Consider the following 25439-nt stretch of genomic DNA (forward strand, 5'->3'; position numbering starts at 1 on the left):
GGAAGGCTAAACATGGATACCACCAGAACTGTAATGCCTCCAGGACTTTTACTCACATATTAGAAGCAGTAACATTATCAGAGGAAGAGTTTGTTTACCAGCAATAGCCTTCTGTGCTAAACCCAGATGATGGAATACACATATAACAGGTGAATAGATCATCTCAGATTCTTAAAATTAGCAAGCCTTTGTGCTCCACTGCTCACACTAAAGTGTCTGTTTTAGAGAAGTCTATATACTGATTCAATAACACTGTAAGAGATCCTTCAGTCTGCTTAAAGGATGTAGGATTTTCACTGTATGATCTAGCAGGGGAGACAAGATGGTGTCCCACTTGGTTCTGGAAAGCTGCTCTAGACGATGTTGAGCTTTCAAAAAATACGGAGGTGACACAACCTAAAAAGTCCAGGTTTAAGGATTTACTAGAATTCAGCAATTTGAGATGTCACATCCAAAGCAGATGCATTAAACCAGAGCTTTATGTGAGCAAAGGCTGGCCAGATCCATGTTATTGGCCTACTAGCAGGCAATTTTGTGTCCCAGCTAGGCAGGCTTTCTGGAGATGTGTGCCTGAACGCTATCAGAAGATGATCCTGAGACAGCGAACAAAAGCGTAAGAAACCACATTTAAATATTTAATGAAGTGAATGCTGTCATTTTTGTCTCTAATAAATACACCATCATTTAAATACATACAGTATTTATCTGACATGCATAGCCATGAGAAGATTATCTACTTTGCTATTCTTTTCCCCGCTTCTGCTAGAAGGACTGTTGTCCTGTTGTTCAACTTGCCCTTTACAGATCAATGTTTTTAGCCCAGGTACTGAACCATGTCATCTCATTTCAGATGCTAGCTCCATTTGTTAAGTATAACTATCTCCATTCTTTTTAAACAGCTCCAGATAAACTACAAAAGTTTAATATTTCTTCTTTTGACTTTGCAAAGCAAAGCACAGTAGAAACTGAATGACTATTTTAAGAGACAATGTGTTTTCCCAGTATCTTTCCACCACATACCGGCTAACAATTATGGTTAACTCAATGGTTATACCATTCCATGACTATCTGTCTAAACATTCCTCAGAGTATGAATTCAAGCAAACAACAAATTTTTAATCTCAGAAGAACTCAGACGACTCCATCTACCAGGTAAATTTGTCATTTCTGAAGCTTAGCAGACTCACCATCTCATCAAACACTGAGACTCTGCAGAAGCTCTATCTGGGGATGAAGGAAAAGGCTCTGCTGGCATACAAAGGACTTGTGGTAATGTACCATTATTCCCTCCCTCCCCCCCACACTCAGTTCTCATATTTGGATTACGAACTTCACTGCAGCTTCTGCATAGCTGTGCTTCAGGATCATGTTTCAGGATGTAATTAGCCTCACAAAAAAATGAAGGGAAAATGCTTCAGTCATTTTATTTTCCATGCATAAGCTACAACTTATGGTGAAATCATTGCTGTAAATGGACAAAAGAAAAATTTTCCATGCTAAAACTTCAACAAAAAGGTTTGCTGCTTATAGATTATGGGGTACAAGGGCAGGAGCGGATTAAGAAAAAATGAATTGAAGAAAAAAGTTCGGATTTTAATAAATCTTTTTATATTAAATTTATGTTTGCCAAAATGTATTATCTCTATAAAATAATAAATCTACATTAAAATCACGCCACCTGGAAACTAAATTTCTAAATACATAAAACAGAACTGAATAAAATACACATTTTTTTGTGTCTTTTGAAAACACTCCATTTTCCTGTTCCTTATGCAACTGCAGTACTGAAAGAGAATTTCCAGCTGTGCCTTGTCAGCCTACGGACCGAACATATTGTGCTGCTTTTCATTTTCCTTAAGTGAGCTTTTTTAGTTCTCCGAGTAACAGTATTAGCTGATTCTCTGCACACAGAACAGAACAGCGCTTTGTCCCCAGGGAAAGAAGCTATTTCAGACTTAACTAAGGAATCATCTAACATGTTTCAACAATCCCTACTGTTTCTCTGTTTGTTTTAAAGATATCACTGTGATTTTGTTTCATTTGCAACTGGAGACTAAATGACACCAAGCAGAATCTGCTGTTAGGTTAGATTACAAGGTAAAATGTTTTAAATTTTAAATTACTGCTTAAAGCATGGTGTTGAATGGCTTAAACGACATGTTAACTTTGCAAATATGTATGAAATAATACTAGCTATATTTAGCAATACTGAACATAAATGCTTTTCTAGATAAAATATGCAATACCAGTTGATCTGCTTTTTGTTTGGTATGAATGTTTGCCACACACTTCACGCTTAAACTAACTGAAAGTGCAATTAATTTTGCTGGTATGGCTAAATGTGACTCATTTCTATGCAATAAATTTAAAGAAGAGTATGTGAAAAATCTTTGCAAATTGCTTTAACCCCTGTGTGTCATGAGAAATAACCTTGACATCTTAGAAATATGTTTGAATTTAGACTGAATAGATAAAGATAGATTATTTAATAAATTCTGATACTCTGGTATTTCTAAAGGGTCAGTACTTTAAAAATAAACTATTTCCATTAATATAATAGCAAAATGACAGATATTGAACTTACTGAAGATAAACATTTTGAAAGCTACAAACTACTGAACACATTATGTGATAAAAGTAAAGGTAATAAAGATGCTTACACATACTATGCCTGATCTAAACATTTATGTGTAAAATTAAAAAAGGTATAGCAATGCAGCCATGTTGAGAGTATCTGGCAACACAAAGATATAATAATTTCATTATATTAGTTACCTATAATTTTAGTTTGATATGTAATCATTTAGTATGAAAGTCATAGAAGTTGAATAGGTTGAATTTTCCCCAAATTAAAAGTTTGCTGGCACTATACTAAATATAACTTCCTGATAGATAATGTGAGGATTCAAGCCATGGGCAGTAAAGGCCCAATGTATTTAAGGCCTTTTTCTTGTATGACATTCACAATTTGGGCCTTAAAACATGAGACAGCACTTATTTTATAAGCCAAGGAATGAAACTTAGAAATGTAGCTCAGTATTTTGCATGCAAGGAATACCATTTGATTGAAAGTAGCAGTATTAAGCTTTCAGTACTGAAAAGTTAACTTGGTGTGAAAATATAGCATATAAACTCACATATATGAACAGGATTATTTTATAAAGACCTATTATTAGGAGGTTGTTTTCTATTGGTTTGGGTTTTTAATTTGTAATTATAATGTATTTTATGAAAACAAGTTTCACTTCTATATTGAAGTTAACAGCAAAACCCTGAGACATCATTTATACAGTAAATGTAATGTAATTCACCCTATGTTATTCCTGACTTTTAAAAATACACGCACAGAGAATGGAAAAGTATTTCAGTCATGCCATCATATGCCTCTGGTCACAGGAAGAAATGGTTAAATGTTAAAAAAGCAGAAACGTAGCAACATTGTAACTTCATAGCTATGGTGTTATTATAGAGTATACTATAAAAATGTGACCATAATTAAGATGTCAGTAACTCAACAGAATGAATACACATGTTCAAGACTTTTCTTTGTATATTCAGTTTTCCCTAAGGGCTCTTTTTGTGTTTCATTCAAACTTGCGGAACAGAAGTTTACCGTGTAATTTTATAGCCAGTCATTACCATGCAAGTAAGTCAGAAACGAAAAACATTAGGTCATTTGTCCTGCAAGCTGAGGTACTAAGAAACAAGCACTTTCTTAAAAAGAACAGACATCATCAATGCAGAATACAAGCTTCTGCATCTATATGATATGTTAACTAACAGTAATTTCTGTAAATAAAAGGCCAATACAAAGTCTATATAGCATTTTGGAGTAACTGATTTCTAATGGGTAGAAAGCAATAAACTGAAATCTGGATTAATTTGAAAACCCTGCTATTACATGAGACATTATGTGGATTTGTGTGAGACACTTGCATCTCAAATTCCCTTTATAAGGAAATAAAAGCATTATCTTAGCTTAACAAAATTCTGCAAATTAATATCTATATTTGCTATAATATTTTAAAATTAAAATAGTTGAACACAAACTACAATATCAGAAAGAAGAAAAAGCATACTGTTTTAAGCTTATCTACTGCCAACTTCCCATTTAAAAACATGAGAATAAAATTTATGAGAATTGTGCTGTGGAAAGCATGAAAAACATGCAATCAATCACATGCCTTATATTCAAGAAAAGTTAGGCAACTTGTACCAAAAACTTGACCTATTATATAAATCAGAAAATACCAAGATGCACAAACTTTTTTAAAAAAATCTGATTCAGGCAAAACCACAGTTCATGTTCCTGAAACAATACTATCCTGTATTTATACAAGTAACTATAATAAGACTAACTCTAAAGTGAAAGACTACATATAAAGCCAGACTAATGAACATCAAGAAAAAGCAGTTTTTAATCCCCTCAACACTTCCTTAGAGAAAAACCATGGACATACTCTAAGCCCTGTCTTGGACACAAAGACTAAGTGCTCTTACTCTCAAGTTCTTCACTAATTCTCAACATTGCAAGAATCCTAGTGTCTTCAGACTCTACCGTCTCAGTTCAAATAGACCACAGGACAAGAACATTTCCTTTATGAAAGAATTATGCCAGCAGATCTATGACAAATCATTAATAACTTTGGACATGCATGGCCTTAGGTCAACACTGGTATAGCCATTGCTGGATATGCTTTCTATGCATACTCTGAATCTTGACTGCTTTGTTTTGGAATGCCACCTATTGGTGACAGTAAATGCAATTTTTCTGTCAGAAGCGTAAGAAGTCTGAAGACATATAGTCATTTTGAATTTCTTAGAAAGTAAATGCAGTACACAACCCATTATAGATCAACCTTTTTAGACTACCTATGCTTAATAAAAACTTCCATTAGAGAAGCAGATGTGTGATGTCACAAAGAGTGCTATGGTGATCAAAATTTCAAAAGATCTCTACTGCAGAACCAGAAAGACTCGTTAAAGAAGAGGATGGCTAGAAACGGAAGCAAAAGCAACATCTCTTTTCATCTCTGTTGAAAAATACCTTGCACAGAAATGACAAACCAAAAGCATTTGGGGTGGCATATCACAAATGAATTGGGCATTTTTCTGTTACTTTGCCATTGCCATGTTCAGGAGTTACAACCACCTGGAAGAAACATTAGCAATCAAAAAAGTGAAGAAACACATTACAGCTCTCAAAAACTCCCTTGCTGGAAGCAGGAACGATTACTAACCTACAAATGCCTGGTGGCACTGCAAATCTAAATGACCTCTTCAAATGCAACCCCAAATACAAAGCTAGCACCTATTTGAATTTGACTATTGCCCGTAAGGGCAGAAAACCACAAAACTAAAATTACTTACTTTAGCTCCCATAGGGCAATTTCATTCCAAGAGGAAGCTTGGTTATATTGACCTATCATGTATTGGTCCACCTGCTTTGAACAGTGCACCATGACTGACATAATTCTAAAAGCTGTCTAGGTATCTAATTTTCCTCTTTTTTCCCATTCCAGGATACTTTCCAAGACAAACAAAAACATGCAGGCTACACCATTAGTCTATTATTTCCTGCTTGTCTCTCTGTGCATTGATTTTTCTCAAAATGAAACTAGTGCACTTCTCAGGAGGCAAAGGAGAAGAATGCGCTACAGAGGATTGAGAAGCAGCTCCTCAGCAGGGCACAGGTCCCCAAGACAGCCAAGGATGAAGCTTCCAGCTCCAGTTGCTGTAGTACCCAGCATACCTCTTATTAACATTGATGACAGTGTTATGGGTGTATTTGACTCTCTCATAGGTTTGGGTGGACATGAATCTAGTTACAGTGTCTTACCAGGTAAGAATAAAGCCCCTCTACTACTGAGAGTGGGACGATTTTTCTCTTGATTTCAAATGAAAAATATAAACTCATGAAAGCTTTATTTTAGCTCTGCTTGCAACACATACTGAAATAAAACTCAATTACCTTTTTGTTAACCTACTTTTGTTGCCTTTTATAATTATTTTTTGGCTAGCATATGAAGCTTTTTAATTATCTATGCTTAAGCCTTACAAAGAATCTTGCTTTGCCAGGTAACAGTAACATTTTTGGCAATTTTTCTGCATTCCCATTTCATCTTAAGTAATACAAATTTTGTTGGGATATTTTCATAACTTCAAATGTGTGGCAAGTTTGAAGGCCATTTTGAAGAATCTGTTGCTCAATATATCTAAGCCAATTAGCATTTCACTAAGGCCCTAACACCAATAACACCAGTGTTATTTAAAATAGACTTAAGTTCTTTGTTTGTTGTTGTATTTTTGAAAAGCAGCATTCAAATTATGTCTACACACACTATTTAATGAATAATTCTTTATTTTGTAAATAAATTAATGACACACAGTAATAGGTGCAATATGAAACTTACATTACAAACAAGACCTTTATGATGGAAAACTAAGCTAAGAGAGAAAAACAACACTCATTCAACACAAGATCACTCTTATGCTCCACCAATATCGAGAACCCAGAATTATTTAAAAGAAGTTCAATAGTACGATTTATTTAAAACTTGCCTTTTTGGTGATCTAGAGTTTTTCACATTGCTGCACTAATACGTATTTTATGTTTTTTGAAGGAGATGTAGGGTAGAGGATTTGATGTCTTAAGAAACAAACAAACAAAAAGCTTAATTTCATTGATCTTTACTGACACCTGCTTTAGTAACCGTAACAGGCTTTTCTACAGCCTCAAAGAATATAAGACTAGACAGGGATTGAGAACTGATAGTTGTTAAGTGTCTCTTCGGTCCTTAGTGCAGTAAAGGAAGAGTGAACTCTTGCTCTAGGATGGTTGTGATTTTATGTTCAACATCACAAATGGGAAATTACGACTCACAAAACGGGAAATTAAGATTCACGAGTCTAAAAATCAGACATCCATTCTGAAGATAAGAACTTCTGAACACTACTATCAGTATTTTTCAGGTTTGAAACCCCAGTTATCAATCAACTGAAAATTACTGAGAAGTTATAACACTTCATTTCTTTTCATAGAAAGAGGTTCAAAGGTTGAAGAAAAGACACTGGGATGTTGTGAAGAACCAATACAGGGTCATATCAACTCTATAGCTAATAAATATAGAGACAGAGATACTTCCCTTCCGGCACCAAGAGATCACACAATGAGTAAAATTATCATATGCAATTTTATGAAAAAAATAAGAATTCCCTGATTACCACTGTTCTACATAAAATGATAATAATCTATTTTTATAAGCAAAAAGTTAAGCCTTTTAGTGTGTCACACAAGAGACACGAACACTAGGTTAAGAGATCTCAACTTAAATGGCAAAACATATTTTAGTCACATTTTCTTAACAACTACTGTTTGTTTTGAGTCCTTACTTTCAGAATGGCTGAACCATTTCAAATGAAATATTTTTAAGTAAGGGGTTTTAATGGGAAAACTAGCAAAACTCGATTGTAGCATTTCTAGTGTGTACTACAATGTTACTCTTATAATACATACTACTGATGTCAAACCTTTAATTTAAAAATATTTTTAAAATTAAACAGAGGAAAATACCACATAAACAGCATACACTTCATGTAAGATATTCCAGTCTCTCTGTCAGAGACCATCAGTCATGCCGAAATAATGCATGGTTCTTCCCCCCTCCCACCCCATTTGTTTCTTTCTATCTGGACTTGCATCCAAAAGCTGAGCTAAAACCACTGAACTCATTTTATTTGGAACTTCATGCTGAATTTACACCATATTTCCAAAGGTTAAAAGTCCTGTGCTCATCTGCCAAAGACTTCAACCACAAGGTATTTTTTAGTCTAGCTTTTAAAGTTCAAAATTTTTTCAAGTTAATGTCAGATTTGGAAAAAACAGAGCCTATTAAATAATAGAACACTATTATTAATCATGCTTCGGAACAGAAGAAAATGCAATCCAAAACTTAATTTTCATTCTCCTAGCTACTTACTTTACTCTCGGTAGCCTAAAAAAAATTTACAGATAACATATGCAGGATGAAAATTAACAGTTAAATAGCAGTTTAACAGTAACCAGATGTATCTCCTTCCTCCATATAAAAATCATGTGAACCATTTAAATTAAATCAAACCACAACATAAGGTAATTTGCAGTTGTTTGTCCTTTACAGACCACAGTCTGCCCATTAAGCAGTGCAGAATAGGATGTACACTGTTGCACTATTTCTAATATCTCTTAAACCTCACTTCTCCCTGCTCATACCCATACTAAAGTTATTCAGTGGATAGGAAGTTTAAGGACCATCTCAACGCAGTCTTTACTCTGTCTCATAAGGGTTACGTGAATTCCAACAAAGTGCCAAATAACAGTTCTGCAACGCAATGAAAGGGTACCTCTTTGCCTTTGCACACACACATTTTTCCTGTCTTTTTAAGTAACTGTCACATACACAGAAAACAAGACAATTTGTTAAAGAAGTCTGCAGAGGGCAAGGCCTGATAACCCATATCTTTATGCTTATTCAGACAAGATTTGCACCAACTTCAGATCCAGTCTAGTAGCTAAAACAAAATAAAGAATTTAAGGAAGCACCAAAGAATTTCCATCTCAAGCCAGATATGTTCCTCTGGAACAGCTGACATTTTATTGTTTAACATGAGAAAGTGTAGTGTCCTTTTTGTGTTTCCTTTGGAGATTACTTAAAAGAAATATTGTGGCTTCCTGGCAAGCATATAAAAACCAGAAGTCAGCATCCAGCAAACAGCTGCATTACAGATACCTGGGTAGAATGACAAGGGACTTACAGCCAACTAACATTTGGCCTGGGCTAACTCATCTCCTTCTTCAGTTAACGTGGTTTGAGTTGATTAGAGCACAACATGCAGCTGAAATGATGCATATATATCCTGGACCTCTGAAAAAACAAGATGCAACTGTTCAACAAATTAATTTCTCCCCCTTTCCATCACGAGAGTAACCTAAATCAAAAGAGCATTTTTTAAAATGTAAGGAATATAGAGGAGCATCCAAACAGGATGATTCTGATAACTAATTTTTATTCTAGAAAATAGGTTCATATCCAATGGTCTTTAAACAGAAGGGCAAAGGAATACCTTTGTTATGAAGCTGAGAGTAGGACTGCCTTAAAGGATTTTGCAGAATGCCTGACTTTGAGTCAAATATTAATTCCTGAGACATTTCAAACCAAATATTTACAACAGTCTCATTAGGATATTTAGAGACTATCCTGAATACTCTTCCCTTTAAAACTGAACAACCAAGCATGGACCCGGGCGGAGTGTGGGAAAACAAACCCTGCAAACAATCCCTCCAAAGACAATTTGTCTATCACAAACAAAAGTCTCTTGCATGTAAATTCAGTTGAGATAAGGTTTTTCCACTGTATTAGACAATCTTCATCTGAAGGAGGAAGTCAAACCAAATAGGAAAAGAGGAAAATCTTTTTTTTATTTATACACAGGAAAGTACAAAGTAACTTAGAAATGGGTTTTCAGCTTGAAACGGATACTTCAGCAATGCATTCTTACAATAATTAGAAAGAGGAAAAGGCAGGTGTGTAGGGAGTTGAGATTCTCACCAGATTTAGAGGTACGCTCAAAAATAGGAAAAGATTTACATGGGATGAAGAATCTCAACCTTGGCTTTCCTTCTCTCAAAAGACCAAAAAAAAAAAGTGTCATGTTAAAGTGCAATGTTTATCCTGGTGTCTGGATGAGAACTGCCCTGGGAAACCTTTGCTGAGGTAGACTCCATCACTGGAAGGAAAGAGAGACTTGGAATAGTTTCTTTCCCAAGTCTTTATGCTCTCCAAACAACTTGCCTACTGAATATCTGAGTATAGCTTACAAAATAAATATCTTCTACATTTCTTTCTGAAAATTTCAACTAGTACGCTGGGGAAATCTCAATTTTTTGTAGATACATGTCCAGAAACTTTGGAGACGAAGTATTTAATAACACAAGTTGTTCAAGCTTGCTACTTTCCTAGCAAAGAGTTTTTTTCAGATAAAGCAAGTTACAGGGAGGAGGAGATGTTTGCCATCTTACCAGTCATTACAGAATGGACTTTGGTTCCATTAAGCCTATGAACAGTCACTATAAAGTGAATATTGTTACCCTACCAGTTCCACACAGCTTAACAAGACTTTCTCATTTAACGTGCAAGATATTAGAAAAGATGTCTAGCACACAAGAGAGAAATAGAAGAGGGTCTAGAAAAAATATTTTCAAGCTCTGCATGATTTATTTTAACTCCATTGTGATGAAGAAAACTTTGGCTTCTTTCTCAACTGTATCTATGTACAGCTTTCATTGAGATCTGTGATTTCTGCTTTCCATTTCTAAGGGTGGAGAGGAAAAAGGAGCTGCCATGCAAAAGACCCTCAAAAACTCACCATCTAGATTTAATTTTCCTATTTTAGGAATATCACTGAACTTGAATAATTCAAGAGTTTTTCCAGAAGACAAAGATGGTAAGGGTCTTCATCAGTTGGCTAGGAAATGAACTATTATGACAACTGCCTGAAACAGAGGGAGCACACAATTAGAGGGACAGAGAACCTGCACTCAGTTTTCACTGTGAAGCTGTAAGCAGGTAACAGCTGCATACACATTAATTGTGTACCTCCCCCTTGATTGCCTTCACAGCAGAGAGGCCAAGAACCAAATAGAGATTGGAAACCACTAATAAGCTGAAGAAAATACAGCTATGAAAAATAAGGAATAATGACAAGATACTTAGAATAGGGTATATTTTACATATTTTCAGAATGAGAACAAAATAGTAATGCATCTTGCCAAAGTTTTAAATAAACACTATTGGTTTTATTTCAGTTTAAGCTATTTAACTCCAATTTTCTATTTTCTTTTCTTAGGAAAGAAGGGGCACTGCACAGCTAATGGGATGATAATGTACGATAAAGCCGTCTGGTCTCCCAAGCCCTGCATTACCTGTCTCTGTTCAAAAGGAGAAGTGATATGTGATACAACCATGTGCCACCCCCTGAAATGTCCCAAAACTATTATACCTGCAGGAGAATGCTGCCCAGTTTGTTCTGATACTGGTACAGTACACCATATTATTTTTACTATTTTAAAACTAACTCATGCAAAACCTAACATAAACACTATGTTTAATGATATCAAGGATTACAAGGTACACATTGTCCTTTTACAGAGAAAACAAGTTCTGAACTACATGATAAGAGCAGGTCTTCAAAATTTCTACTCAAGTTGACTTCAGTTTCTTAGAGTACACTGGCTGTTAGAGGAGTTTAATATAATACTTAAAGAAAAGAAGATGTTAAGTAAGCAATAGTAAAGATAATTATATTTCTTTTTTTATTTTCCCCTTTCTGTTTCTTCCCTCCCGCCTTTACAAAATTTTGGTAAATGTATGAAGAAGGAACATCTGGTTACATTTTATATCCGACTTCCATTTCCAAAGGATCAATCAATAACTACTAGCCATTATTAATACATTAGACATACATAATAAACATGATACAGTTTACAGACTGGTATATCTTTCTTAGGAGTGTAAAAAACATGCAGCTATTTGATATAAATCGAGAGAAGATAGTCAACTTACAAGAGGAACACCAGAACTACAATCTTGTTTCTTCATAAAATTTAAACAAAATCAGTATCTTTAAAAAGAAAAGGAATGGAGAAGATAAAAATGAAATGTGTTCTCCCTTCCACCACTCCCAATACCCTAAGTCTGCAAAGTACTGAACTTAACCTCCTCTTACCGTAAAATATTGTTTAGCCTTGTGTGTGCGCACATATGTGACACACAGAAATGTACTGAGTGAAGACATCACAGAAATTAACTGTAGAAGTCATGTTGATTGAAACAATTAAACTCCTTTTATTTGAACTGCCCTGTTATGCGAGTAAAAACTGCATTCTGGTAATTGAGTTAACACATTTCCCCAGTGAGCTCCCCACCTGCAGCCATCTCTACATCTGACAGTCGCCCGCACAGGAGAACAAGACTTAACCTTTGTGAATTTTATTCGATTACCTTCCTCTCACTCCCAGACACATTCTTTTTCTCTTTAGACCCCTCCATCAACACAAAACCCCTAATGTATTAGTTCAGAAAGGAAGATAAGGAAGGTTATATTAATTTTTTCCCTTTTTTCTGGAGCTGCATTGAATCATACTGTTCTGTACCGTTGGGTCAATCATTTCTCAGTCAAAGTATGTCTCTTCTGTCAAGCAGCAATATAAGAACATATTTTAATTCTTTCAAATAATATTCTAAGGGGGATACTATTCTTCTATAGTTACCATATTTTTACTATATGAGGGGAACAGTCTTTACTAAAACTTTAGTTTCATATCCTCTTATCAGACAACTTTTTTGTTGTTGTTTTCATTGCCTCTGGTTAGCCTCCTCTTTGGATTCAAGTATTATCTCACTGGATGATGTGACTGAGTTGTCTGGTGATTCTCCAGAACCCAATGACCTTGACAACACCAATATATTGTCATCAGCACGTACTCAAACTGAAAAAGAGGAACTGCTTAGAACAGAAGTGGTAGAGTTTAAAGAGAAAGAGGGTCATAAAAAGGATGAAAAGAAAAGAAAAAGGAAAGGCAAAAAAAATCGACGGAAGTATAAAGCCTATCACAGAGAAAAGAAGCCTACCACAAGAAAGGAAGCTGCAGAAGAAGAAATACAATATGAAAGTGATGAAGATGATGGTACTTTCAGAATGCCATCTCATTTCCCCATTCCTGTTCCACCCATAGAAGCTCATCCTTTGCCAACTGGATGTTCCACCTCAGACACCACAATAAGCTGTATTAATGCCAAACTTACACAAATACCACCAATCTCAGATCCAGATATAACAAGTCTAGACCTTACAGGTAAATAATGGGTCTACTTTGCATGATTTTTCCTATGAAGTAACATTATCCATTCTCAAATGCAGTCAACAGTAGTGTTGATACTTTGTTGTTCCTTGTCATAAAAATGTATTAGAATGAATTTTACATCTAAGCCTCTAAACCAATGAATTAAAAATGTTAGATTTGCTTACTACTGTTTAAATACTAATATGAATATGTCTACACACAATTATTGTACATAATAGAACTATTTTTGTAATATATTTTTCATGTACAATACTACACAACTCAGATGCATACTGTAATTCATAACTCAAACTATTTTCTTGAATTCTGTCCTAGGAAATAGTATCACTACTATCTCAGATGAAGCATTCAACGGGATGCCTAATTTGGAGTGGATTGATCTAAGTAAAAATAATATTACCTCTGCTGGCATAGGTCCACAAGCATTCAAAGTAAGAAAGCCTAACTTTTCTACTATCCTATGATTAATTCTTGCTTAAAGGAAACGTTTTCCTGCTGTTCAGTCTATGGATCTAAAACAGTTTGCACCTAGTATGAGTAACCATTCTATTATTACAATACAGTTAAACCTGGCTATTTCAAGAAATCTCTTGTCATAATCAAGAATATCTAGAGATTTTTGAATGACATTCACCAAGAATTAAATGTTAAACAATAAGAGAGACAATTTTCTCATATTTTACCAGTTGCAGTTGAGAGATTTCAGAATTGAAAGGCTCATATTCCATTAACAACACCTGGGATACTCAGGCTCAATATTTGTAAATTACATATCATCTTACTCACTACATTAGCTCTGTAAAGCTTATGCTCTTGAATTCCCAAAAAGATCTGCCTATGCCAGGTCTTGCTATAATAATCCACTTAATAGCAGTTCATGTAATCAGCTGTATTCTTATTGTTGACTATCTTTAATGAGAAACTTTCAAGCATAGCTGCTTACTAAAACAACAGCTTTCTCATAAAACAGTCCAAGAATCTTTCTACATTCAGTCTTTTTCCTGCAAGGGGAATTTACATGGTAACAGGCTATTCAAGTGCATCTACATATACCTCAATTGAAGGCAGAATAGTCCCATAATAATTTCTGATGCAAGCAAGAACATACAGTTAGTAGTTCAAGTGTAGAAGTAAGGCATCAGGACCTTGCTTTTTGAGGCAAGATGAACACAAAAAGCATAGGAACAACAAATTGAATTATCACAGTATGTTTTTAATTTTGTTTCCTGCCATATGCAATCAGTCTTCTTGCAGGACTTTCTGTATACCACCACCCTGCAGATAACATGCACAGCTGTGGCTGACTTCAAAGGACTTCAGTTCCTAAAACTCCTATGAAATCAAAGTGGATGGAAAAGACAGACCAGGAAGGTGTCTCAATTGTGAAAAAAATTTTAGTGAGGCTTGTATCACACCAGGCAGTTAAGACAAAACTGGAAGAAAGCAGGCTTCAGTGGATCCACTGCTAAAACAACTCCACCTTTTTAAGAAACGCTCACTACTGCATGATTATTGATATGCATTTATCAAAATTAAGCTGTGGTAATTTTTCATACCATTTTTTTAAGCTGGCTGAAGTCACAAAAATCCTAGGTCACTGAAAAAGTTGCTGTCATTATGCTTGAGTAAAGTAAATTTGCTGACCTACAGAAAACCATCAATTTGCTCACAAATGAAGAGTATAAACACATAATCTATAAATGTATGTACTTTGAACTCCTAGATACTGCAATAATGTAGTAAGGTAATACCTACATGACTCAAAGACAGTAGCAGTAATACAAATAGTTATGACTGGATAGCTGCAGGATGGCTGTGTGAAGAGCTGATGTGTTCAGTCAAGCTCTTCCAGTTGCACATTACATTAACTGGCACCTTTGTTAATATTTAGCATAAAGAAACCAATTAGACTGATAGGAGAAAATATTTTTTTTTATTCAAAACACTGGATACTAGTGCACTGCTACTGAAAATCTTCAAAAAAACATGTGTTTAAGAAAACATTAACTATGATTACATTATATGTTTAACCATATATTTTACACCTTGATAATCTAAGTTCTCTTCTTCACCCCTGTGATTAAGATCCTGAAAAAGCTAAAACGTTTGTATTTGGATGGAAATATGCTGGTACATATTCCCTCTGAATTGCCATCATCTTTGGAAGAAATAAAAATAAATGACAACCACCTTCATGCCATTGATGAAGATGGCTTACAAGGTATTTAGAAAACTAATATTGATCATGTGAAAAGATTAAAATAAATTTGAAAAGAAGAATGTTCAACCAAATGCATCTGGATATAACCAGAAAAATAATTGCTAGCTTAAGTGCCATGTTTTCAAAAGGCAACAAAAGCTGAAAGATTTGCATGACAAAGTTTTTTAAAATTACATTTTCCCTTCTTCCCCAACTTATGCAACTACTCTCCCAAAGAAGCTTATATTTAAGGTTACTAAGTAGAGATGGATTTGAAGTATGTTGAAGATAGCTACTCTCCTGACCCGTAACCTGATCGCTTTGTGTGTGATGAAACTATATTAATTATTTTTTAAGTTGCATGAAAGCAAATAGAATTTGATGTGCATGAAAAATAAGGCAGAATAGCATTGGAGTTAACCATGATTGTTTTAAGCCAAGCAAAATGTGGGCTGATACAAAAAAAGAAAAAAAAAATAAATTAGGGGAGGTACAATCAATGTTATAACATGACTGACTTTTTTGCTCCCTTTCCTCTCCTGCCAAAAGGCTCCCCATTTAAACTGGATCAGTTTAGTGATACAGCTCACTATGGCGCAATATAAATGCTTGAGCTAAGACAAAGAAAACTTAGGCCAAGGGCTGCAAGAGCCTTTTAGTTTAAAATCAAACTGCACTGTTAGAAGGAGCTATAAAAAGCTTCTGTAAAAAAAAAGTTACTTAGATTATTTGTGAATGAGGAACTTATTATTGTGAAACAGTATTTCCTGCTTACATACATTGATCAACACTGGCTTCTTCTGTGACCTGCATTTGGATGGCTGAGGAAGAACAGTATAATCCATTAAGGGTTCTCAACCCAGGACAGTAGGTGGTTGAAAGGAGTAAAATGAAATGAGTAAAGCAGGGAGCGGGAAGATATGAGCCCGAAGAAAGAGTAACATACCCATTATCACGTAAGTGACTGAAGACCCATGGATATCATTCAGCAACTGCACAAAGGTCAGCACCCACATAGTATTCCAAAAATCATCTGCACATAACCATGAAGTAATAAGGCCTAAATGGTAGCACTATCCACAAGCCTTACAGCTGCTGCCTTTTCCCTTCTAAGTGGGAGAGAAAGCTATAAATAAAGCTCTAGTCAATCTCTAAAATTCTACAAACTAATAAACAATATAATTGTATGATTATGAGATAATAAATGAAAATCCTTTCACTATATCTTCATTGCTTTGAACTGATCTGAGTAATGCTTAAGATGGTTAAATTTTAAACATGCATTTTAACAAGATATGAGATGGCATTAACTAACAGAAATTCTAACTTTTTCTCCCCAGATTTAAAGAACTTGGTCACCCTGGAATTAGAAGGAAATAAACTCAGTGAAGCAAATGTCAGTCCTTTGGCCTTTTATCCTTTGAAAAGTCTCTCTTATTTGCGACTGGGAAGAAATAAATTTAGAATTATCCCACAAGGTCTTCCCACCACTCTTGAGGTAAAAACAAAACAAACCCAAAAGGCAAAAAAAACCCCCAAAACCACAACCCCAAACAAGAAAGCTTCACTTTTCCAAACATTTTAACAGACTTTTTTTTTTTTTTTACTTACTGCATTACTATCATAAGGTACAGATATATTTAAATTTTATAAATTTGTTTCCAGATATATTACTATTTTTTATTCCTTAATCATTATTTCTAGAAGTTTACTTATATACCAACTCCATCCCAAAAGGTATCTTTTAAGTCTGAATTTATCTAGTATTGTCTCACAAAATAGTATAGCCTGCAACTTCTGTCTGTTAAGTTACACATCATTCACATAACATTCCTAATACAGATAATGTCTTAGTGCAAATACCTGTGCACTTTGAGTTACCACACAGAGTAAAGTTCACAAGATGGCAACAAAAATAGTAAGAGATCTAGAAAACCTGTTTTATAAAGAAAGACTAAAGGAACCAAGATTGTCTAGTCTGAAAGTGAGATGCTTATATCTAACCACCCTCTTCATTTTTTGGCTGGTCTAAGTCTCAATTTCCCTGGTGTTCCAAATGAGGGATGCTATCTGGAAAGTAATTTCTTCCTCCATTTGAATCTCTGTCTAGTTTCATTCTCTGCTCACCTCAATCTTTACTTCAAAGGTAATTCTTGCTACCTATTAATTTCACCATCTCTCTTCATTCTATCTTTCCTTTTGCCCTTTCTCATTTCAGCATCCTTGTATTTATTTCCTTTTATCCTTAGGATCTTCCACGATCTGAAATGCAAGGAGAAAAAAAAACAAACAAAAAACAAATCGAGCAAACCCAACAATATCTCTTCTATAACATTAGCTTCTTCTGCAGCTACTGCCTGCAACTTTACTTCAGCTTAATGTTCTCCACTACCCATTCACTCATAGGTTACATTTTTTTCTTTTTTTTCACTTCATCCCTCCTTGATGAAACAGGGAACACCTGGCAAGTTTTTCTACATTTTATATGCTTTGGGAACACTAAATTTTAAACCGACACACAATAAATTCACAGACAATGATTTTCTGGCTACAAAGTTGCTTTTCTATTTTCCCAAAGCCTTCCTCTGCAGGCCCTAAATTCTATTTTGGGTCCTACATATATTTCAGTCATTGCTCCATTTTTATTTCACATCATATTTATCCTATATTACAAGCCATTATCAGGAACTTAATCTATGTAAAACACACAGTTATAATACGTTGCAGACTCACAACATGAAGTTTTGTAAAACATTGACATTTTATATTCCTACAAATTTGAAAGTTTCAAAGCTCACAAGTGCCCAGCAAAAATATTAAGAAAGCAAGACCCTTAATATTTTTCTAACTAATAGCTTTCCAAGACACAAAAAATTAACAAATTCTTGTCAATCTCATCACTCTCACGTTATATACTTTCACACTGTACAACTTTCAGACAAGACAAAAGATACAATTCTTTCTATTTAATCTTTCAAAGCAATCTGTATTCTCACAAATTAGAAAACAAAACAATTGCTTTGAAAAATTGTGTTTCTGAAAGTCACACAACAGATACAAAATTACTCTGATTCAGATTCAGAAATTAACAGATATATCAGGTAATATGGAGAATAGGTAATAGCGACATTTTGAATTGCAATGGGAAAGAATAGCATATTTTACTTTCACAAATTTTCTTTCCAAATGCACTTACAGGAGTTATACCTTGAAAATAATCAAGTTGAAGAAGTGTCAGAAATTTGCTTTAACCATACAAGAAACATAAATGTCATTGTGCTAAAGCATAACAAATTAGAAGAGCACAGAATAGCACCTTTGGCTTGGATAAACCAAGAGTAAGTAGGAATAATTTAAAATATAATTATTTTATTTTTCTTCGTTATTAGTGAGTCAGATAATGAAATAAATATTTGCACTTCATTACGTTTAACTTGAAATTGTAGTTATCTTTAGATTTGCTTGTTTTCCTTAGCTAATTTGTCTTAATCTCCCTTGCTTAAATTGTATAATCTAGGAAGTATTCAGAATTGGCTTTCAAATAAAAAGATCTTATGCCTCAAATCTGTACCATTTTAACATAGAAGTCTAAATATTTTTCTGACCATGCAATTAAAAAAATGAACATTAATTATCAATAATAGTCTATAAAATTATACAACAATGTGGTATTAATATATAATTATCTCAAAGGTAATTTAAAAATAATTTCATATTGTCATAGCCTTATTTCCAATTGGATTAAAAATTATAAAAGTAAATAAGATGAAGGGAAGACTGTGCAGCCACATTGTGTGAAAGTAGAATATAAGCAGAGGAAGCAATGAGAATGAAAGAAGCAAAAGACAATACTACTTTTGATTCTTCTGGTAAATTATTTGCTAAGCTACATAAGGTACCTTGCCATAACATATCAGCAGCAGTCCTATCAAGTTGATTTCCTGATTTATAAACTGCTTAATCTGAAAACGACCACACTGTACTAACAGCTTCTCTGATCTCTGGGAGTGAAGCACATTGGAATGATTCTAAAGGAGCCATTCACAAAACAATTAATGGGCTTTAGAACAAAATTTAAAAATCCATGTCAATGGGATAACCACTAAAGTCCCAGGCTTATTATGTGTTTTCCTCATTGCAATTTAGCAATGCTTATCAATCACAAATTAGTCCCTGGGTTTCCCCTATTCAACATTCTCTCTGTACTCATTACTGTAGATTTCTTACCATCAACAGAATCATTGTGCTTGATTGATAATTAATGACTTCAATTCTTTCTATTCCCAGAGTAATTACTCATGACCATGTTCCATAAAATGCATTCTGTTCCATTAACAGAAATAAATTTCCCTTTGAAATTTAGTTTCCTTGTAACCATGTTAAGCACTATTTTGTACAGAATGTAGCATTAACAATGCAGTAAGCTATGTTTTCATCCCCCCCTTTTTTTTCTCCTTTAATGCAGGAACTTGGAGTCAATTGATCTCTCGTATAATAAGTTATATCATGTTCCCTCCTACCTGCCAAAATCTTTACTACATCTGATACTTATAGGAAATCAGATTGAAAGAATTCCAGGATATGTCTTTGGTCACATGAAGCCAGGGCTGGAGTATCTCTACCTGTCCTTTAACAAACTTACTGATGATGGAATAGATCCAGTATCGTTTTTTGGAGCATATCACTCTCTGAGAGAGTTGTTTTTGGATCACAATGAATTAAAGTCTGTACCATTTGGAATTGATGAAATGAGAAAATTACGTTTTTTAAGACTGAACAATAATAAAATAAGGTAATTTCCAAATTCTTTGTTACATTAATGGCATTAAAATAAATGTCACAAGACATGCTTAAAGCGGAACTTTTTACTTTTAAGTAAATATTTTTTAAAAAATTCTGAAGGAGGAGCTAAATCCTGAGTTTTCTACTGCAGTATTTCTGCATATGATAACAGAAAAGTGAGATTTCACCCTTCCTCATAGTTCTTGAAAATGCTCACAAAGATGCTGAGCACCAGTTCCCTCCAGGAAATTAATCTGTAATACTGCTTGGACCACATGTCTGCTGGGGCAGCTGCGATTTGATAGGCACAGCAAAGTACCAGCTTTTTCTGCTCTTGGACCAGCCTGCAAACTGGTTACAAAATAACTGGACGGTGTCATCAGCTGCTGGTGGCCACTGAAAGCCACCTTTCAGCAGGTTTCAGCCAGCACCATTTGTGAAGTTAGGCATGCTCTCTAAACCAAACTCTGTATGGTTTAGAAAGCAAAGTAATGATTGACAGAGGATCTTACTACATGTGTTATACAGAAAGTTTTCATTCAGCAACACGTGGCAATACTTTCCTCAGGAAAACTAAGTATATGATATAAATGAGAAAACAATGCAAGGCGAGAATTTTAAAAATAATTACTTGCAAAAGTCCTCAATAAATATATTATTGGGAAAATTTAATGTACTGATTAAGTTAACATTTTCAAATCCCTACATAAACAGCATCTCTAAAATAAATTATGAAGTTATGAGTTATCTTGAATAATTAAAATATAATTCCTTCCACAATGTCACAGGACGGTCCCTCCAGAACGCATCTGCAGGACTCGTATCATTGATGATGATGTTCATGAGAACAGTGAAGAGGAGAATGAAGAGTCACGCTTGGAGCATGTTCATCTTGAAAACAACTATATCAATACAAGACAGCTATCACCACATGCATTTTCATGCATAAGATCCTATTGCAGTGTTGTTCTTAAACCACAGATCATCAGATAAACACCCAACATTTGCATTGCAACCCCTATCTCTAGAAACACAGCTTTATTTATTTTCTGCTACTAACAGGTCTGCTTATTTCTGATTTAAACCCTTCTTACTACTCTAAATAAGATACAGTATATTATATACTGAAGTAAGGTAGTAGTGTATTTCTTAATATAATTTCACTATAAAAACATTAATTGTAAAAATAGAAGCTCAAGATTATGTCATAAATTTTTATTTCTATTGACAGAAATTCTACTTAAACGCAGATACACCTCCATAAGATGAATTTTAGAAAAGAATATAACTAAGCCCTCAACTTGGTCCTGGCTTATTTGATTAACTGAATTTAAAACATTTTAAATGGTACCATCAGCTTTAAAAATGATACAAACAAAAGTCCTTCAGCTATGAACATTCTAGCAGTGCAAGAATCAAATTTCTTAAGACATATGTGGTACTGGATTTTCTACCAAACATTTTGCAGTGATAAATTCTCTTCTAACTGAAATGTCAAGAACAAAAATGTTAAATTGTTTGTTTTAGATGACCCTGAAAACTTCCTGTATTCAAACACAGATTCTGATGAGTTCGAGGAAGGAGCAATTAATTTCTATGTGGATGGGTTTTTTTTTTTTTTTTGAAACAAAGGGTTTTTGATTTTTTTTTTTTTTTTTTTTTTTTTAACTCAGAGAGTGGTAGATCCCATTCATTTGTACAATGAATAGTTAGTTTGCTAGATTTTTATACTGTAGAGGATCAGGATCATGTTGCCCATTTAGGGGACAAATCAGACTTTCACAAAACTTTTAAATATTGGGTTAGTAGTTATTAGTAGTTATTTGAAAGCTTCTAGATAGTCATAAATCACCACTTCAGAGACAGTGTGGATAAAGCAGTTTCAGTAATACATCTGATATGAAAGTCTGCTTAGGTATATAACAGTAAGTGTTTACAAATATATCTCTCTTTCCCTAGAAAGGAATTCAGTCTCTTGAAGTTTCTTTTCAATGTCTGAGTTCAAAGAAAAGAAACATTTTTAATATTCCACTCTGGATTTTAACATTATATTCTTTAGAGAAAGTGGCCAAAAATTTGATAAGAAATAGTTAATATTTTTATTTTAAAGAACAATTTCAATAAAAATTCAAAGTAATTCTAACACCTTTCATATTTCTTGAATTCTACAATCCTTTCTTATAAGAGTAGGCTGATGGTAGGAAATGGTTACAGGTGACTGGCAAGTCATTATTCTTCACGCAATTACTTTCTACTTTATCCTGGGCTATTCTGTGAGGCATTAAAAAAAAAAAAAAAGTACTCTGTTTTCTTCAGTAGTATAGGTATGCTGTCTAATAATTTCTTCTTCAGAATGGATCGCAACAAAGGATGAAATGGCTTAATACAGGGACTGACTTTTCTGAAGGCATATAAAAGCTGTAAGCAAGTGCACATCATAAAACTTCTAAGGACACATATTAACTACTGAACTGTAATTTTATTGCCCTCAGGAAGTGGAGGTTTCACTATGCATTTCCCACACATCCCAATCTACTGCCAACAGACATGTCACATAATCAGCATAAGCATACTGTTCACACAACATTTAACAGTGAAGGATCTCCAAACACTTTTTTTAGCATATTATAGACAGCATATATAAACACCTGAGTTTTATTTTCTTTGAAGCTATACAATCATGATAAAACCAAGATCACATTGTTCTATCTCAAAGTTCTCTCTTACTCAAATAAACTATTACCTGCAAGACACAATGGTACTTCATCTGCAGTGCGTTGAAACCTACTGCGTTTCTTGTAAGAAAAAATCCTAAGATATGTGGATTTCTCTAAAAAGATTGCTTTGGATATTTTGTTTGGTAAAGTATGGTCAGAAGTCATACCTTAGTGACTTGCTAAGTTTGGTAAAGCATGGTGAAATCAACAGGCTGAGTTTTTACATACAGTGTTCTGTTTTAGGTGGTTTGATTTCATTGCTTGCGCACTTTCAACATTTGATTCCTTCTTTCCTTTCACTTTGGCTAATATACCTTTGTCTTTGCAAAACAGCATTAAGTTCCCAAACTACCGCTTTGACAGACTAAAAAAACTAAATTATTAAAATGAATACTTTTAGTCTATTGCTAAATAACTTCAGATTTACTTTGCAACACTGCTAAGCAGTGCTTTCAGAAGCTTTACTAAGCATTTTGAATACACAGATTGACCCAAGGAGGGATTTCCAGGTAAACAAGCTGCTGTATTACACCATTTTATGCATTGTTATAATAAATCTAAGCAAAACACCACATATTGTTGCGATTATTTTCATTCAAATAGAATGCTTTTCTTATCAAAACATTCAGACTTATAAGACTTACTAGAAAATCTCCACTGGATAACACTGCTAAAATACAGATGACTAAAGATTTATTGCTACCATTAACATATTTTTTTCTCCAATTTGTGCTTTTTCACTTTTAAGACATCATAGAATTGAATTTTATGCAAGTAATTTGTCTAAGATTTTTCCTTTGGTCATTTAATAACATGAGTATCAAGCTTGCCTGAAAGTATGCTGTGATAAGTTTTTTCCTACAAGAAGCACTCAATAACATAACGTGACCTAAAGTTACGGTGCAAATATAATGCCACAGTAGCGAAACAGAGAGACTGAAGGAAAAACATTTTGGAATCAGAACACAACAGTAGCAGAGGCAGAAGACCAAGAAGGAGAAAGAAGCCAAGGGATGAAGGGTATGCAACAAACGGATGCTTACTCACTTAAATACATGGGCAATTAAACTTGGATAGCATTTCCATATGTCAAATGTAAGCAGCTTAAGTCTGTTCACTCTTCAAAATTGCCAACTACATTGGAAGTGAAATGGACTTTATTATAAAAAAATCCCACTACTTTTTAACAGTGAGCCTCATGGGATTTTGTAAACAAAGTAAATGGGATTACCACCATTTTACAGCTTGTGACAGTAAGACATAGAGATGTGACCTGACCATTCTTGGTCAAGAAAAATATGGGAACAAACTCAGAATCTTTGGCCACCAGTAGGATTAAGATATGCAAGGACAGCTCAACACAACCCCCCCTGCATTTACTGTTTATTCTCTAAAATATATTTGAGCAAATAATTAATTTTTGCAGGCTTACACTGGAAATTAATATACTTCAAGAAGGTAATCAGATTGAGAATGGAATATAGTTCTGCTAAAGTATTATCAGACTCAGAAGTCTTATGAAATAGTATGGACCAAACCCTGTAATAGCCATTAGATATTCTCGTGGAATAAGAAGCTTGAAATAACTTGTTGAAATAACCTGTTTGAACCTCGGTCATACTGGTCCTTTGAAAACTTCCTAAGTCTTACTGAAGTAGGCACCACTTGATCTTTTAGTCTGACAAGAAGCTCAATTGAGGTATACTGGGAAAGCCTTCACATTATTCCTAGATAGGTGGAATAATCACTGCCCGCAGAAACTCACTGTATGTAAATCAGCAAGTCCCTGATGAGAATGCGGTTTGAGGAAGAAAACTCTTAAGTCAATCAAGTAACAATTCTAACAAACAATCAGATTTGGGTAGATGCACAGAAGTACTCTCATTACCCCTGTTCTCTAGATGCAGATGTAACTGCAATTTGTATTCACAGATAAATTCAAGAGAGAACAAGCTGCAAGTTGCTAAGACAGCAAAGATGTCCCATCAGAATTTTTTTAACCATTTCAGAGAGGAAAATACTCAGAGTAGGGCAAAAACCTGAATAAAATTTTCTTAGTAACCCAGCCAGAGACAAATGTAAGGTAAATATATCTAAATACAAGGATGTAATGTAAATGTTGAAACATGAGAGGGTAAGATACTTTAAAGTTAGTAAGAGATCCAGAATAGCAAAGGTTAGGATTCAATAGCCATAGCAATTCCAGAACCACAATGCTTTGTGGCATAAGGATCATGCATAAGAATTTGGACAAGACCTGCTAAATCCTTCAGGTAGGTCCCGTTATAAATTCAAACATAACAGAAGACATCCTGTGATTATCATCATATTAATAGAAAAGGTATTGACACTGGCATTTTTATTGAGTAGGATCTTTCTACAGGTTAAATGATGACAGAACTTTGAGGATCTGCCTGAACTGTTGTTTTGTGCACAGGGACATAGACTTCTGGTAAAATAAAAACTGCAGAGGTGTCCAACAAAATAAGGTGGTTACCATGGAAGCTCAGATAGCTTTCTGAATTTGAAGCAATGATCAGATGCAATGCTTCCTCTAAGATAAGGTAAAAGATCTTTCCTCAAAAAACAAACAAACAAACCCTATAAGAACTCAGAAAAATAAAGGCATCAAATGCCTCCCAAAGTGAGAATGTTGTTATCAATTCCCATGTGTTGAGGCTGTTAGAACCTCTGAGACCCCAAAAATGTAGAGCTGACAGTACACACCCTTCCCCATTTTCCATTTCAATTTAATAAAGAATAGAGAACCCCTCATGCCAAAGCTACAAATCACTCAATTTTGCTCCAAAAAGGAGTTTGAGGCATGACCACTAGTGAA

The 25439-nt window shown here is 34.4% G+C and overlaps 2 protein-coding genes across 4 annotated transcripts in view; one reads left to right on the forward strand and one right to left on the reverse strand.

Annotated features, from left to right (window-relative positions):
* The window catches only part of CENPP (centromere protein P), a 165475-nt gene that overhangs the window by 43126 nt on the left and 96910 nt on the right, over positions 1–25439 (reverse strand). The window lies entirely within an intron of this gene.
* ECM2 (extracellular matrix protein 2, female organ and adipocyte specific) lies at positions 1236–20876 on the forward strand. The gene is made up of 11 exons (XM_010569245.1): positions 1236–1269; positions 2018–2097; positions 5523–5842; positions 10885–11073; positions 12410–12892; positions 13217–13332; positions 14987–15122; positions 16442–16599; positions 18300–18439; positions 19567–19893; positions 20672–20876. Exons 3-11 carry the CDS (start codon positions 5548–5550, stop codon positions 20874–20876), a joined length of 2049 nt encoding a protein of 682 aa, XP_010567547.1. The 5' UTR covers positions 1236–1269; positions 2018–2097; positions 5523–5547.

This window comes from Haliaeetus leucocephalus, unplaced genomic scaffold, assembly GCF_000737465.1.
Source record: "Haliaeetus leucocephalus isolate CR32 unplaced genomic scaffold, Haliaeetus_leucocephalus-4.0 Scaffold265, whole genome shotgun sequence".
NCBI lineage: Eukaryota > Metazoa > Chordata > Aves > Accipitriformes > Accipitridae > Haliaeetus > Haliaeetus leucocephalus.

What these genes read in the sequence shown, in the direction of transcription:
- ECM2 (XM_010569245.1), top strand. Translation starts at nt 5,548, where the DNA reads ATGCAGGCTACACCATTAGTCTATTATTTCCTGCTTGTCTCTCTGTGC. An exon ending in AACAAGTCTAGACCTTACAG is followed by an intron (nt 12,893 to 13,216) that starts GTAAATAATGGG and finishes ATTCTGTCCTAG; the next exon opens with GAAATAGTATCACTACTATC. An exon ending in CTGAACAATAATAAAATAAG is followed by an intron (nt 19,894 to 20,671) that starts GTAATTTCCAAA and finishes ACAATGTCACAG; the next exon opens with GACGGTCCCTCCAGAACGCA.